The following is a 16,694-nucleotide window of genomic DNA, read 5'->3' as shown; positions in this document are numbered from 1 at the left end:
CAGATAGTAGGATATTATACTCTAATATTAAGCTTATATTTCACTGAGATCAATCTTTACATACCTAAATCAAAGTAAAAGAAGTCTATAAGCTACTTGGAAAATACAATAAGCATATTCTAAACAACCATATTCAAAATTCTTTTAATTAGAGGAGGGGGATCAAGGTCAGGACATTGAGACCATCTTGGCCAAAATGAGGAAACCCCGTCTCTACTAAAATGCAAAAAATTAGTCAGGCATGGTGGCAAAGCCTGTAGTCCCAGCTACTCAGGAGGCTGAGCCAGGGGAATTGCTTGAATCTGGGACGTAGAGGTTGCGGTGAGTTGAGACAGCGCCACTACACTCCAGCCTGGTGACAGAACAAGACTTCATCTCAAAAAAAAAAAAAGTAATCTCTAATAAAGTACACAAAGAAATTATCATTGAGATGATGGATTTCAAATTGAATTTTTAAAAAATTTATGAATAATATCTCAGCAGTTTTGAGTTAGCAAATAAAAGTTGCTAGAGCAGAATTCCATTAAAGAAATCCATAATATGTCTTGTGTTGGCAGCAGAAGTCACTGAGGGCACTTCAAGTTTCCTTTTTTCTTTTTGTAATTTTAAATTGTTTTTAGTAGCAATGGGGGTCTCACTACGTTGTCCAGGCCGGTCTTGAACTCCTGGCCTCAACCAGTCCTCCCACTTTGGCCTTCCAAAGTGCTGCAATTACAGATGTGAGCCACAAGCACCCAGTCAGCACTTCAGGTTTCTACTACATATTAGTCTTAGAATATTAAATTAAGAAATGTTGTAAAATAACCTTCCAAAAAGTTAAATTTAATGATGATATGATGGTAAAACTAAGAGCATTAAAACAGAATATTTAAAACACACAAAAATGGTCTTTTAGTTGGTGAGAAAATGAAAACCATGTCAATAAAAATTCACGGTCATTGTCATTCCTATCGTTAGGTACTGCTTGCCAAAAGTGCTTTTCTTGTATTGTCTTTTCTATTTCTTAAAGTTGCTTCCGCTATTTACTTTTAGAATTCTTTCAGTGAAACAATAACCTGTTTTCAATTACAGTAATTTATAATAAAAAAATTTAACTAGTCCTAATAAATTAAATTTCTGTTTCCTTTTTAAAAAGATCTACATTTAACAATTCTCAGAAAAATCGATCTTACAAAACAAAACAGGTTTCCAAAACCAATGATTATGACAAATGACTATGGTCAAATTATATAATTTTACCTTTTTCTTTTCCTTGACATCATATAAAGCCAAACTTGCAAAAATGGGTTCAATTTCAATTTCAAACCTTTATGAAGAAAAAGGATAAAATAATTTAAAAATAAATACAAAATACACAGTTGGAGAGAAATTGATTCCAAAACTACATTACCACAATACCTGGCACTTTTCCACACCTGTGCCTTTGCCTATATTAAAACTTCTTCCTGAAATACACTCTTCTATGCATATTGTTGAGTCTAAATCAACCTTATCTTCTCTAGTTAATCCTAATTAATTTATCCAGCTACAAAGACACTCAAACTGCCTAAAAGCCTAATGACATATTATGTCCATTCTGAGTCACTAATCACTTTCTAACATGGTCATTTATATATGTATATATGTTCATTTTTAAATACGTTTTAAAAATAAAAGCTTAATGTTTTCTTTTTCAGATTATAAATAACATATTCAAGGCAAAAATCTTAGAAAACACAAAAGAATATTCAGAGGAAAACAGGAGCATCCAAAGAATCATAATTAACAATTTAATGCCCAATCCATCTAGAGTTTATGCATAAATGCACTTGTCAAACGAATTTTTTTAAACAAAGAGTGTCACAGTATATATAACACTTTGTAGTCTGCTTTTTTAACTTAACATTTTATGGACAAATTTTCACATTACATATATCATTCTTACCATCATTTTTAATGCTTGCATAGTAATTCCCATTGTATGAATATGGCAAAATTGTATACTTGAGATGTCTAATTCACTTCTAAGAACAATGACTTACATACAGTAAACATCTAGTAAATATTTGTTGAATGAAGTAATATATAACATGAGGTTAACTAAAACTCTAGAGTAGAGGTTCTCAACGAAGGACACTTTTGCCCCTAAGGGAACATTTGGCAATACCTACATACATTTTTGGTTACCAAAACTACAGGAGTATTACTGTCACTTAGCAGTTAGAAGTCGGAGATGGAACTGAACATCCTACACTGTACAAGACAGTCCCTGACAACAAAGAACCATCTAGACAAAAATGTCAGTAGTGCCGACATTGTAATAACTCTGCTCCACATTGCATATTTTTGTATTAAAAGAGAATTGAGAACCTTGTAGAAAATACACAACATATTTACATTAGGGTGAGAGTTTAATAAAGGGCCATTTACAAAGATATGGACAGGATTTTGAGAAAACAACTACAGAGAGTGCCATTCCCTGGGGCTAGCTAAAGCAAGAGTTATTACCAACCACAGACCTAAAAGAGAACATGGAAGTAATAACCAAAAATTAGAAAGGATAACTATACCAAAGATCCATCACAGAAACTGGCCTTGGAAAGAAAGAGGTAACAGATCTAAGTGACTCAGCAGGGAAGGAGACCTCACTCTCTTCTGCCCTCTAACTTCCTGCTGATACATTCCTTAGTAAAACCCAAATAAAAGTCAAATGAAAAGAGATCTTGGTGATCCTGTCCACATGTGTCAACCTCTACAAAACCTGCTCTGCATCCTTTTGACACTGTCAGTCCATTTATTTTGGCCAATCCAGTAAATAAGTGGTATCCCATTGGATTTTTCATGGGAATCTTTTCGTATATTCACTGACCATTCGGATATCTTCTGTTGGCCCATTTTTCTATTTATTGACTCTTTCCTCATCAATTTGTAATTCTTTATGCATTCTAGAAATGAGCACACTGCCAAGTATAGGTGTTGGAAATACCTTCTCCTTTCCTATGATTTATCTTCTCTTGTGTCTTTTGATGAAAAGTTGTCCATTTTAATGAAGTTAAATGTGTCAATGTTTTCTTCTAGGGGTAGTGCTTTCTGTGTCATGTCAAATAAATCTTTTTCTTTCTATAAGATCATAAAGATATCCCTACATTATCTTCTAGAAACTTTACCATTTTGTCCTTCACATTTATGTCTACTATCAATCTGTAAAAACAATTTTGTATATCATGTCAGGCAGTGGTCAAGTTTCCTATTTTCATACGTATGAGAAACACATATATACAGAGACAAGACAGACAGACAAAAAGAGAGGAAAGCAGCAGGGAGAAACAGATATCCAACTCTCCTACCAATTTATTGAAAGGATTACCCTTTCCATACTATAAAAAATGTCCACTGTTACTACAAATCAAAAATGCATAAACATGTGGGTCTTTTTTTAAGCTCCTTATTTTTTTACTTGAGGTAATAAATATTTAATGAAATAATTTTACATAATACTAACAGCATTCATTCGGCCAAACATTTACATGTTTGTAGAGTACTACTGTATATAAAGTGGGAATATATCAAGTACAGACTTTTCTAGCTCTTTTGTCTATTCCAATGCTCTAGTTGTCTAATCATGTACTAATACTACACTGTCTTAATTACATAGTTTCATATTAGTCTTGACATCTGGTTGAGTTTTTTTAAATAAAGTTCTTCAAACTGTCCTGCCTCTTTTGGCCCTTTGTATTTTCATATAAATTGTAGATTCAGCTGAAAATAAACAAAAGCAGATCAAAGTGAAATGTTAATTTACTTAGTCAGAAAATTAGAGGCCAAGGCAGGATCGATTGAGGCCAGGAGTTCAAGACCAGCCTGGGAAACACAGCAAGATTCAATTTCTAATTCTTTAAAAAATTTTTTAAAAGAAACAAAATTACTACTCCAATGTATAATTTAGTGCCATAAAATTACTGTGTAATAATTTTATAATTTTTTTTAAATTATTATACTTTAAGTTCTGGGTACATGTGGATAACGTGCAGGTTTGTTACATATGTATACTTGTGCCATGTTGGTGTGCTGCACCCATCAACTTGTCAGCACCCATCAATTTGTCATTTATATCAGGTATAACTCCCAATGCAATCCCTCCCCCCTCCCCCCTCCCCATGATAGGCCCCAATGTGTGATATTCCCTTTCCCGAGTTCAAGTGATGTCATTGTTCAGTTGTTCCCACCTATGAGTGAGAACATGCGGTGTTTGGTTTTCTGTTCTTGTGATAGTTTGCTAAGAATGATGGTTTCCAGCTGCATCCATGTCCCTACAAAGGACGCAAACTCTTCCTTTTTTATGGCTGCATACTATTCCATGTGTATATGTGTCACATTTTCTTAATCCATTCTGTCACAGATGGACATTTGGGTTGATTCCAAGACTTTGCTATTGTGAATAGTGCCGCAATAAACATACGTGTGCATGTGTCTTTATAGCAGCATGATTTATAATCCTTTGGGTATATACCCAGTAGTGGGATGGCTGGGTCATATCTATATATCTAGATCATAGTTCTAGATCCTTGAGGAATCCCCATACTGTTTTCCATAATGGTTGAACTGGTTTACAATCCCACCAACAGTGTAAAAGTGTTCCTATTTCTCCACATCCTCTCCAGCACCTGTTGTTTCCTGACTTTTTAATGATTGCCATTCTAACTGGTGTGAGATAGTATCTCATTGTGGTTTTGATTTGCATTTCTCTGATGGCCAGTGATGATGAGCATTTTTGCATGTGTCTGTTGGCTGTATGAATGTCTTCTTTTGAGAAATGTCTGTTCATATCCTGTGCCCACTTTTTGATGGGCTTGTTTGTTTTTTTCTTGTAAATTTGTTTGAGTTCTTTGTAGATTCTGGATATTAGCCCTTTGTCAGATGAGTAGATTGCAAAAATTTTCTCCCATTCTGTAGGTTGCCTGTTCACTCTGATGGTAGTTTCTTTTGCTGTGCAGAAGCTCTTTAGTTTAATCATATCCCATTTGTCAATTTTGGCTTTTGCTGCCGTTGCTTTTGGTGTTTTAGACATGAAGTCCTTGCCCATGCCTATGTCCTGAATGGTACTACCTAGGTTTTCTTCTAGGGTTTTTATGGTATTGGGTCTAACATTTAAGTCTCTAATCCATCTTGAATTAATTTTCATATAAGGAGTAAGGAAAGGATCCAGTTTCAGCTTTCTACTTATGGCTAGCCAATTTTCCCAGCACCATTTATTAAATAGGGAATCCTTTCCCCATTTCTTGTTTCTCTCAGGTTTGTCAAAGATCAGATGGCTGTAGATGTGTGGTATTATTTCTGAGGACTCTGTTCTGTTCCATTGGTCTATATCTCTGTTTTGGTACCAGTACCATGCTGTTTTGGTTACTGTAGCCTTGTAGTATAGTTTGAAGTCAGGTAGCGTGATGCCTCCAGCTTTGTTCTTTTGACTTAGGATTGTCTTGGCAATGCGGGGTCTTTTCTGGTTCCATATGAACTTTAAAGCAGTTTTTTCCAATTCTGTGAAGAAACTCATTGGTAGCTTGATGGGGATGGCATTGAATCTATAAATAACTTTGGGCAGTATGGCCACTTTCACGATATTGATTCTTCCTATCCATGAGAATGGTATGTTCTTCCATTTGTTTGTGTCCTCTTTAATTTCACTGAGCAGTGGTTTGTAGTTCTCCTGAGGTCCTTTACATCCCTTGTAAGTTGGATTCCTAGGTATTTTATTCTCTTTGAAGCAATTGTGAATGGAAGTTCATTCATGTTTTGGCTCTCTGTTTGTCTGTTACTGGTGTATAAGAATGCTTGTGATTTTTGCACATTAATGTTGTATCCTGAGACTTTGCTGAAGTTGCTTATCAGCTTAAGGAGATTTTGGGCTGAGACAATGGGGTTTTCTAAATATACAATCATGTCATCTGCAAACAGGGACAATTTGACTTCTTCTTTTCCTAACTGAATACCCTTGATTTCTTTCTCTTGCCTGATTGCCCTAGCCAGAACTTCCAACACTATGCTGAATAGGAGCGGTAAGAGAGGGCATGCCTGTCTTGTGCCAGCTTTCAGAGGGAATTTTTCCAGTTTTTGCCCATTCAGTATGATACTGGCTGTGGGTTTGTCATAGATAGCTCTTATTATTTTGAGGTACGTTCCATCAATACCGAATTTATTGAGCGTTTTTAGCATGAAGGGCTGTTGAATTTTGTCAAAAGCCTTTTCTGCATCTATTGAGATAATCATGTGGTTCTTGTCTTTGGTTCTGTTTATATGCTGGATTACGTTGATTGATTTGTGAATGTTGAACCAGCCTTGCATCCCAGGGATGAAGCCCACTTGATCATGGTGGATAAGCCTTTTGATGTGCTGCTGCATCTGTTTTGCCAGTATTTTATTGAGGATTTTTGCATCGATGTTCATCAGGGATATTGGTCTAAAATTCTCTTTTTTTGTTGTGTCTCTGCCAGGCTTTGGTATCAGGATGATGTTGGCCTCATAAAATGAGTTAGGGAGGATTCCCTCTTTTTCTATTGATTGGAATAGTTTCAGAAGGAATGGTACCAGCTCCTCCTTGTACCTCTGGTAGAATTCAGCTGTGAATCCATCTGGTCCTGGACTTTTTTTGGTGGGTAGGCTATTAATTATTGCCTCAATTTCAGAGCCTGCTATTGGTCTATTTAGGGATTCAACTTCTTCCTGGTTTAGTCTTGGAAGAGTGTAAGTGTCCAGGAAATTATCCATTTCTTCTAGATTTTCTAGTTGATTTGTGTAGAGGTGTTTATAGTATTCTCTGATGGTAGTTTGTATTTCTGTGGGGTCAGTGGTGATATCCCCTTTATCATTTTTAATGGCGTCTATTTGATTCTTCTCTCTTTTCTTCTTTATTAGTCTTGCTAGCGGTCTGTCAATTTTGTTGATCTTTTCAAAAAACCGACTCCTGGATTCATTGATTTTTTTGGAGGGTTTTTTGTGTCTCTATCTCCTTCAGTTCTGCTCTGATCTTAGTTATTTCTTGCCTTCTGCTAGCTTTTGAATGTGTTTGCTCTTGCCTCTCTAGTTCTTTTAATTGTAATGTTAGAGTGTCAATTTTAGATCTTTCCAGCTTTCTCTTTTGGGCATTTAGTGCTATAAATTTCCCTCTACACACTGCTTTAAATGTGTCCCAGAGATTCTGGTATGTTGTATCTTTGTTCTCATTGGTTTCAAAGAACATCTTTATTTCTGCCTTCATTTCGTTATGTACCCAGTAGTCATTCAAGAGCAGGTTGTTCAGTTTCCATGTAGTTGAGCGGTTTTGATTGAGTTTGTTAGTCCTGAGTTCTAGTTTGATTGCACTGTGGTCTGAGAGACAGTTTGTTATAATTTCTGTTCTTTTACATTTGCTAAGGAGTGCTTTGCTTCCAATTGTGTGGTCAATTTTGGAATAAGTGCGATGTGGTGCTGAAAAGAATGTATATTCTTATTTTGAGCCTATGTATGTCTCTGCTTGTGAGATGGGTCTCCTGAATACAGCAGACTGATGGGTCTTGACTCTTTATACAGTTTGCCAGTCTGTGTCTTTTAATTGGAGCATTTAGTCCATTTACATTTAAGGTTAATATTGTTATGTGTGAACTTGATCCTGCCATTATGATATTAACTGGTTATTTTGCTCGTTAGTTGATGCAGTTTCTTTCTAGCCTCGATGGTCTTTACATTTTGGCATGGTTTTGCAATGGCTGGTACCGGTTGTTCCTTTCCACGTTTAGGGCTTCCTTCAGGGTCTCTTGTAAGGCAGGCCTGGTGGTGACAAAATCTCTAAGCATTTGCTTATCTGTAAAGGATTTTATTTCTCCTTCACTTATGAAACTTAGTTTGGCTGGATATGAAATTCTGGGTTTAAAATTCTTTTCTTTAAGAACGTTGAATATTGGCCCCCACTCTCTTCTGGCTTGTAGAGTTTCTGCCGAGAGATCTGCTGTCAGTCTGATGGGCTTCCCTTTGTGGGTAACCCGACCTTTCTCTCTGGCTGCCCTTAAGATTTTTTCCTTCATTTCAACTTTGGTGAATCTGGCAATTATGTGTCTTGGAGTTGCTCTTCTCAAGGAGTATCTTTGTGGAATTCTCTGTATTTCCTGAATTTGAATGTTGGCCTGCCCTACTAGGTTGGGGAAGTTCTCCTGGATGATATCCTGAAGAGTGTTTTCCAACTTGGTTCCATTTTCCCCCTCACTTTCAGGCACCCCAATCAGACGTAGATTTGGTCTTTTTACATAATCCCATACTTCTTGCAGGCTTTGTTCATTTCTTTTTCTTCTTTTTTCTTTTGGTTTCTCTTCTCACTTTGTTTCATTCATTTGATCCTCAATCGCTGATACTCTTTCTTCCAGTTGATCGAGTCGGTTACTGAAGCTTGTGCATTTGTCACGTATTTCTCGTGTCATGGTTTTCATCTCTGTCATTTCATTTATTACCTTCTCTGCATTAATTATTCTAGCTGTCAATTCTTCCACTCTTTTTTCAAGATTTTTAGTTTCTTTGCGCTGGGTACATAAATCCTCCTTTAGCTCTGAGAAGTCTGATGGACTGAAGCCTTCTTCTCTCATCTCGTCAAAGTCATTCTCTGACCAGCTTTGATCCGTTGCTGGCGATGAGCTTCTTTGCACGGGGAGTAGCGCTCTTATTTTTTGAATTTCCAGCTTTTCTGCCCTGCTTCTTCCCCATTTTTGTTGTTTTATCTGCTTCTGGTCTTTGATGATGGTGACGTACTGATGGGGTTTTGGTATAGGTGTTCTTCCTGTTTGATAGTTTTCCTTCTAATAGTCAGGACTCTCAGCTGTAGGTCTGTTGGAGATTGCTTGAGGTCCACTCCAGACCCTGTTTGCCTGGGTATCAGCAGCAGAGGTTGCAGAAGATAGAATATTGCTGAACAGCGAGTGTACCTGTCTGATTCTTACTTTGGAAGCTTCCTCTCAGGGGTGTACTCCACCCTGCGAGGTGTGGGGTGTCAGACTGCCCCTAGTGGGGGATGTCTCCCAGTTAGGCTACTCAGGGGTCAGGGACCCACTTGAGCAGGCAGTCTGTCCATTCTCAGATCTCAGCCTCCGTGTTGGGAGATCCACTGCTCTCTTCACGACTCTGTCTGAGTCGTTCGGGTCTGCACAGGCCTCTGCTGCTTCCCCTGTTGTTTTTTCAGCTGTGCCCTGTCCCCCGAGGTGGAGTCTACAGAGCCAGGCAGGTTTCCTTGAGCTGCTGTGAGCTCCACCCAGTTCGAGCTTCCCAGCAGCTTTGTTTACCTACTTAAGCCTCAGCAATGGCGGGCGCCCCTCCCCCAGCCTTGCTGCTGCCTTGTGGTTAGATCGCAGACTGCTGTGCTAGCAATGAGGGAGGCTCCGTGGCTGTGGGACCCTCCCGGCCAGGTGTGGGTATAGTCTCCTGGTGTGCCCGTTTCCTTAAAGAGCAGTATTGGGGTGGGAATTACCCGATTTTCCAGGTGTTGTGTGTCTCAGTTCACCTGGCTAGGAAAAGGGATTCCCATCCCCCTTGCGCTTCCCAGGTGAGGCGATGCCTTGCCCTGCTTCAGCTCTCGCTGGTCGGGCTGCAGCAGCTGACCAGCACCGATTGTCCGGCACTCCCCAGGTGAGATGACCCCAGTACCTCCATTGAAAATGCAGAAATCACCGGTCTTCTGTGTCGCTCGCGCCGGGAGTTGGAGACTGGAGCTGTTCCTATTCGGCCATCTTGCTCCTATAATGTTTTTTTTTCTTTTTTTTTTTTGAGACAGAGTCTGGCTCTGTAACCCAGGCTGGAGTGCAGTGGTGCGATCTCAGCTCACTGCAACCTCTGCCTCCCGGGTTCAAGTGATTCTCCTGCCTCAGCCTCCTGAGTAGCTGGGATTACAGGTGCGTGCCACCACACCCGGCTAATTTTTTTATTTTTAGTAGAGATGGGGTTTCATCACTATGATGGCCAGGCTCATCTCAAACTCCTCATCTCAGATGATCCACCCGTCTCAGCCTTCCAAGGTGCTGGGATTACAGGTGTGAGCCACCTCGCCTGTCCAATAACTTTATAATATTCTTAAATAGCATTTCAAGATCCGTATTATTACTATGATGAACAAAGGGCGGAACTCGAGAAAATAAACCGAAGAAACCAATACAAATCCAGTGAGCTCCACTTTAAGTAGACAAGAATTTATAAATGCGACAAGAATTTATAAATTAGATACATTATTTGATTTTTTTTTAAGTTTCAAAATCTTCCATTACAGAGTACCAAAAATGTATATGCAGAGTTTTTTTCTTTTTTATATTCCTCACGGATTCAGTACACAATTTGAGTAACTTCAAAAAAAATGAATGCTACATTATTTCTATACTATCAAACATACGCATGTTTCAAGAAATGCTACTTGCTGAGCAATACTCAATGGCTATTATGCTGCAAAAAAGGTATTTTTTTATTCACTATAAATGTACCACTCTACATACTAACTTATTTAAAATGCTGAGAATACTTACAACAATGAAAAAAAAAATTTTTTTAATCACCAAAGGCCTACTGTAAGACATTACTAATAAGATGTGACTTACTTGTTCGGTCTTTTAAAAATTAAGTGTGTGGGCCGGGCGCGGTGGCTCAAGCCTGTAATCCCAGCACTTTGGAAGGCCCAGGTGGGTGGATCATGAGGTCGAGATCGAGACCATCCTGGCCAACATGGCCAACATGGTTAAACACCGTCTCTACTAAAAATACAAAAAATTAGCTAGGCGTGGTGGCATGTGCCTGTAGTCCCAGCTACTAGGGAGGCGGAGGCACAAGAATCACTTGAACCTGGGAGGTGGAGGTTGCAGTGAGCCGAGATTGTGCCACTGCCCTCCAGCCTGGGCAACAGAGCAAGACTCTGTCTCAAGAAAAAAAAAAGAAAAATTTACGTGTGTGTGTGTGTGTATTTATTCCCTTTAAAAATAATTTATTTGATTCTGATCACAAAATACAGGGAAGGAGCAAGGGCAACACTTATAACCCCTTGGTCGCACATGTTCCTAGTCTATGTGTCTATAAATACCCTTTGTATAACAGGAAACTCATGCTGTCCTCCAGGCGTTGTTTCACATTCTAACAGCTACAGAGTACAGCATATGACCAGGTGGGAAGTAAAAACAGATGCCCTATTCACAAGGTAGAGTCTCCCTCCAAATAGTGTTCCAGCTCTCTTTTGCTACTACTACTGAAACCAAAATAGCTGGTTGTTCCTACTACTGATCTTCTAAAATTCTTTCATGAACAAGTAGGTCATAGACAAATTATGTCTGCACAATTCTTAGAGTAGCTTAAAGTAACCTTATAAAAATGCAGTGACTAAGGTCTGTTCCTTACCCCCAGCTTCCTACGTCCCAGGCTGCCTGTGGCACCTAGACTGCCCCTCCTGGGTCCCCACATCCCAGGGCAGCAATCAGAGAAGGGCAGGCCAGGTCAAGGATGAGGATTAAACAGTCTTTATTGGGCTCAGACCAGGAGTCCATGGGTCTTGAGGACCTCTATGTATTTGTCAATTTTCTTCTCCATGTTCTTTCAGCCTGTTTCTATAGCCTTGTAAGCTGCCTTTTCCTCCAGTAGAGGATCTTAGCCTTCTCCTTCTTCTTCTCCTCCAGGGTGGCTGTCACTGCCTGGTACTTCCAGCCAACATCATGAGCCAGGAGACCCAGGTAGGCAACCTTTCTCACAGGCTTCAGGCACACAACATTGAGAGCAGCCACCATTCACTTTTTGTCATAGTGGAGTGGGATCCCATCAAACATCCTGAGGTGGTCCAAAGCAGCCTGGCCTCACTTGGTCTTGTGGGGCAGCATGCTTCACAAGGTCCACCAAAAGAGGCAGTTGGGGACTTGGAAATGGTACAGGCCTCAGAAAGGATTGGTGTTCATCTACCTGCAGAGGAAGGCCAGGTACTTTAACGTGTTTCTGTAGAAATTGCCAGAAATGTGGATGCCCTCACAACACATGATCACCACCTTCCAGTCCAGCAGTACCTGCTTGACCACAATGGCCACTGGGCAATCCGGAGATAGCCTCAGCCTCAAGCACCAGGACCTTCCCCCTCCCAACTTTGGCAGCTGCCTGGGAAAGGCTAAACTGGATGTGTTTTCACATTTACTTACAAACAATTACAGTACAGTTTTGAACATTTTATCAATATGTGTTGACCCTCCATTTTGACTTAAAGTCAAATTTGTAAGATGTTAATATTGTTCCCTCAGCTTTCATTTGGTTAATATTTGCCATTATATCTTAATATAATTTTTTTATAAATTTTAATTTTAATAAATATTTTTACTTTCAACCTTTCTGGGTGCTTATGTTTTACGTGGATTGCCTGTTTTTTAACAAAAGACACGTAACTGAGTTTTTTTAATGCAGTCTCTTAAATGGATAGTTTGGTCCACTTACACTTATTCTTAAGACTTATATTTGGATTCATTTCTAACAGTTTATTTTTATTGTTTACTTTTTCTTTCTTTTTTTTTTTTTTTTTGAGATGGAGTCTTGCTCTGTCATCCAGGCTGGAGTGCATTGGCGTGATCTCCACTCACTGCAGCCTCCGCCTCCTGGGTTCAAGCGATTCTCCTGCCTCAGTCTCCCAAGTAGCTGGGATTACAGATGCATGCCACCATACCTGGCTAATTTTTTGTATTTTTAGTGGAGATCGGTTTCAACACTTCAGTCTCCCACAGTGCTGGGATTACAGGCATGAGCCACTGTGCCCAGCCTATGCTACTTTTTCTAAGTGTTTTTCCATTCCTGCCTTCTTTCTTTTGAACTGACTTATAGCTCCACTTTCAAGCCAGTTTTTCTCCTTTTCCTATAATTTACATTTCTATTTTTGTAATGGTTACTCAAGAACTTTTAAAGTACATAGTTAAGTTTTAAAATATTAATCAATATATTTATTATTCTCCCAAACAATAAGATCTTAGAATGTTTTAACCCTAATCAACCCCCAATTTATAGTTATTGATTTTTAGTTCTATCTTAATTATTTTAACCTCATAAACTACACTATTACAGCAAAAACAGGTTTATCTTTGTTTTCCATTTCTTTGTTCATCATTCTTTCTTTCACCTAAAATCTTTCTTCCTGAAGTACTTCCTTTAGAAGTTACATTTTTAGTGATAAAATGTTGTTAGAAAACACTAACAATTTTTATCAGTATAAAACCTTATTTACCTCATCATTTGTAGATTTCAAAAAATGAACACAAATTCTTTGCATATCCTCCCATTAAGAAAAGTCTATTTCTCCACACCTTGAATTCAGGCTGGTCTTGTGATTTGTTTTGATCAATAAATGATATGCTGTAAGAGTTTTAATCCAAGGCCACAAAGAGGTCTTACAGCTTCCACTCTCCTTTTTCTGAAAACCCTTCCACCTCTACATGAACCAGCCCAGGTCAGCCCACTGAACAATGGGAAAAGCATAGCTATTTTCCCAGTTGACATTAAGCCAAATGCCAAATACATAAACGAGAGACTCCTAGACCAACCTGCCTGCCAACTACCAGACATGCACAACTCCTTTACAGATCATCCAATCCCAACCAAATTGGCCCGAACTACCCAGATAACCCACAGAATCATGAGAAATACTGAACATCTGTTGTTTTAAAACATTACATCTTAAGGTAGTTTACAGTGCAGCAAAAACTAACTGCTTCAAGAATGTGTTTGTTGAAAGGTAATTTTACTGGGTATGAAGTTTTTGGTCAACAGTTATTTTCTCTTAACAACACTGAAGATAACACTCAATGTCTTCTGGCTTCCATTGCTGCTGTGATAAATCAGCTGTTAGCCTAATTATAATTTCTTTTTTCTTTTTTTTTTTTGAGATGGAGTCTTGCTCTGTTACCCAGGCTGGAGTGCAGTGGCGCGATCTCAGCTCACTGCAAGCTCCGCCTCCTGGGTTCACACCATTCTCCTGCCTCAGCCTCCCGGGCAGCTGGGACTACAGGTGCCCGCCACCACGTCTGGCTAAATTTTTGTATTTTTAGTAGAGACGGGGTTTTACCGTGTTAGCCAGGATGGCCTTGATCTCCTGACCTTGTGATCCGCCTGCCTCGACCTCCCAAAGTGCTGGGATTACAGGCATGAGCCACTGCGCCTGACGGCTAATTATAATATCTTTGCATAGGATCTCTTTTTCTCTCTGGCCGCTTTTAATATAGTTTCTTGGTTTTGTATTCTCCATTTTTACTATGTTTAGTCTGGATATGAATTTCTTTTTATTTATTATTCCTAGATCCTACTAGACATCCAGAATTGAGAGTTACTACTATGATTCATAAATTTTGAACAATTCTCAGCCATTATCTCTTTAATAACTGTTTTCTTCTTCCCTAAGTTATTTCCATTCTAGAATTCAAATTAGACTTTTTGTTGGTATCACTTTATTTTCCATCTATATACATCTTTGTGTACATTTTGTATAAATTTGTTGTTTTATTATCAAGTTCACTTATTCACTCTTCAGTTTTAACTAATCTATGTTGAGCCTACCTAAATGGATTTATAATTTCAATTATAAAATCTTGAAAAAGATCACATGAATCTTTTCAAAATCTTCCTGGTCAATTCTGACAGTTTCTTGTTCCGTTACAATATTTTAAAATAATTATTTACTTAAATATACTAAAAGTACTTATATTCTAAATCTGACTGGTAGTCCTTTTCAGGCCTGCAGTTTGTTTTGCCATGTTTGTTGATTTATGACTGGAGCTGAAACTTTATCTGTAGCAATATTTTGAGGCCTAAATTTTTAAAGTGAATTCCTCTAAAAACAATTAATTAATGTATGCTTCTGCCAGGTACCTAAGGCCACTGCAAACCTAGAACCACTTTAAACTTTTGCCTTGGAATTTTCTGAGCCACACATATAGTAGGTAAGCTTATGACTAGGAATTCTCAGAGTTTTCTCTTTTTATTTTTTCCTGTTTCCTGTCTGACTTTTCCCTGTCAAAGCTGAAGTGGCAGCAAACAAATATCACTACCATTTCTAATTTTACTCTCATGAAATCTGGTGTTAGGCATTTATGCAGGAGTGTTTCTATCCTGCTTGCATGCCAAGCTCTTTTCCTTGTAGCCCATTAAAACGAGGAACAGCAATAGCCCTAATGTAAAATTAGCTACAGAACACTTACTCCTGGGAAATTATGACTTCTTAGCATTTCTTGTCTAAATTCGTATCAACTTGACCATGCCTAGAAGATATTCCCCTGAATGTATAAATCACTATGTTACTGACTAATAGTCTTCTTAATAGTAGAAATAATTTTCTCATCCAGGATAAAGAAAGGCTGTTCTTAGGGAACAAAATGTAAGAGAAACAATTTTCAAAAATATATCAGTTTCTGTAATGAGCTAAAGTAAAGCTATCATTTCTGACTCTTTCTGAACTTTTGTGACCTCAAGTTCTTCCTCACTTTAAACCTGGACTTTTCTTATCATAGACAAATCAGATGTATATAATTATTACTTTAGAATTTTTAATGAGAGCCAAACAAACAAAAGCTAAAGAAAATAGAGTTGTACAAAAAAAAAATTCTATATTTTATTTCTCTAAGAGAGAAATAACAAACTTGTAACTTTTATTAATCAAGAAAATCATAAGTAAAGCTACGAGACAACACTTCACACCCACTAGAATGGTTATGATAAAAAAAAAAAAAAAAAAAAAACACAGGTAATAACAAATGTTGGTGAAACGTGGAGAAATTAGAATCATCCTAACTTGCTAGTGGTAATGTAAAATGGTGCAGCTGCTTTGGAAAACAGTCTGGATAACTCCTCCAAAAGTTAAACATGGAGTTACTATACTAACCGTAATTCCTATCCTAGGTATATACTCAAGAGAAATGAAAACACATGTCCCACAAAAACCTATATACAAATTATGAACTTAATTCGTAACAGCCAAAAAGTGGAAGCAATCATTACTGATTAATAGATAAACAGAATGTGGCATATTCATCAATGGAATATCACTCAGCAATAAAAAGAAATTATAGTATTGACACATGTTACAGCATAAACCTTAAAAACACTATGAAAAACTAAGTTTAAAAAAAAAAGGACTACATATTGCATGATTCCATTTACAGGAAATAGTCAGAATAAGCAAATGTGTAGAGACAGAAAGTAGGATAGTGGTTGCCTAAGGATGGAGGAGTTGGGGAAAACAGGGAGTGACTACTAACGAATACGAAATTTCTTTTCGGGATGATGAAAGTACTCCAAAATTTATTGTAATAATAGTTGCACAGATCTGAGAATATACTAAAATCCACTGAATTGTATTCTTGGTGAACTGGATAAACTCACTGGTGAACTGTACATTGAATATACATTGAGTGAACCACATAATATGTGAATTATACTTCAATAAAGCTATGTTTCTTTTCAAAGTAGAAACAACCCAAATGCTCACTGACTGATAAATGGATAAACAAAACGTGGTGTATCCACACAGTGGAGTATTGTTCAGTCATATAAAAAAACGAACTACTTGGCCGGGCACGGTGGCTCACACCTGTAATCCCAGCACTTTGGGAGGCTGAGGCAGGCAGAACACGAGGTCAGGAGACTGAGACCATCCTGGCCAACATGGTGAAACCTCATCTCTACTAAAAATACAAAAAATTAGCCAGGTGTGGTGGCAG

At 38.1% G+C, this 16,694-nt stretch overlaps 1 protein-coding gene and 1 pseudogene across 3 annotated transcripts in view; both read right to left on the bottom strand.

The window, feature by feature from the left end:
* Positions 1–16,694, bottom strand: part of DOCK7 (dedicator of cytokinesis 7) — a 243,640-nt gene that overhangs the window by 186,305 nt on the left and 40,641 nt on the right. For all 3 annotated transcript variants that reach the window (XM_026454153.1, XM_026454155.2, XM_026454154.1), the window contains exon 8: positions 1,240–1,306. In XM_026454153.1, the coding sequence (XP_026309938.1) occupies positions 1,240–1,306 (67 nt within the window). The remainder of the gene's footprint in view (positions 1–1,239; positions 1,307–16,694) is intronic.
* LOC113224787 lies at positions 11,491–13,215 on the bottom strand (annotated as a pseudogene).

This window comes from Piliocolobus tephrosceles, chromosome 1 (assembly GCF_002776525.5).
Source record: "Piliocolobus tephrosceles isolate RC106 chromosome 1, ASM277652v3, whole genome shotgun sequence".
Classification (NCBI taxonomy): domain Eukaryota; kingdom Metazoa; phylum Chordata; class Mammalia; order Primates; family Cercopithecidae; genus Piliocolobus; species Piliocolobus tephrosceles.
The sequence above is the reverse complement of the archived record's forward strand: the minus strand, read 5'-3'. Positions and strand labels throughout refer to the sequence as shown.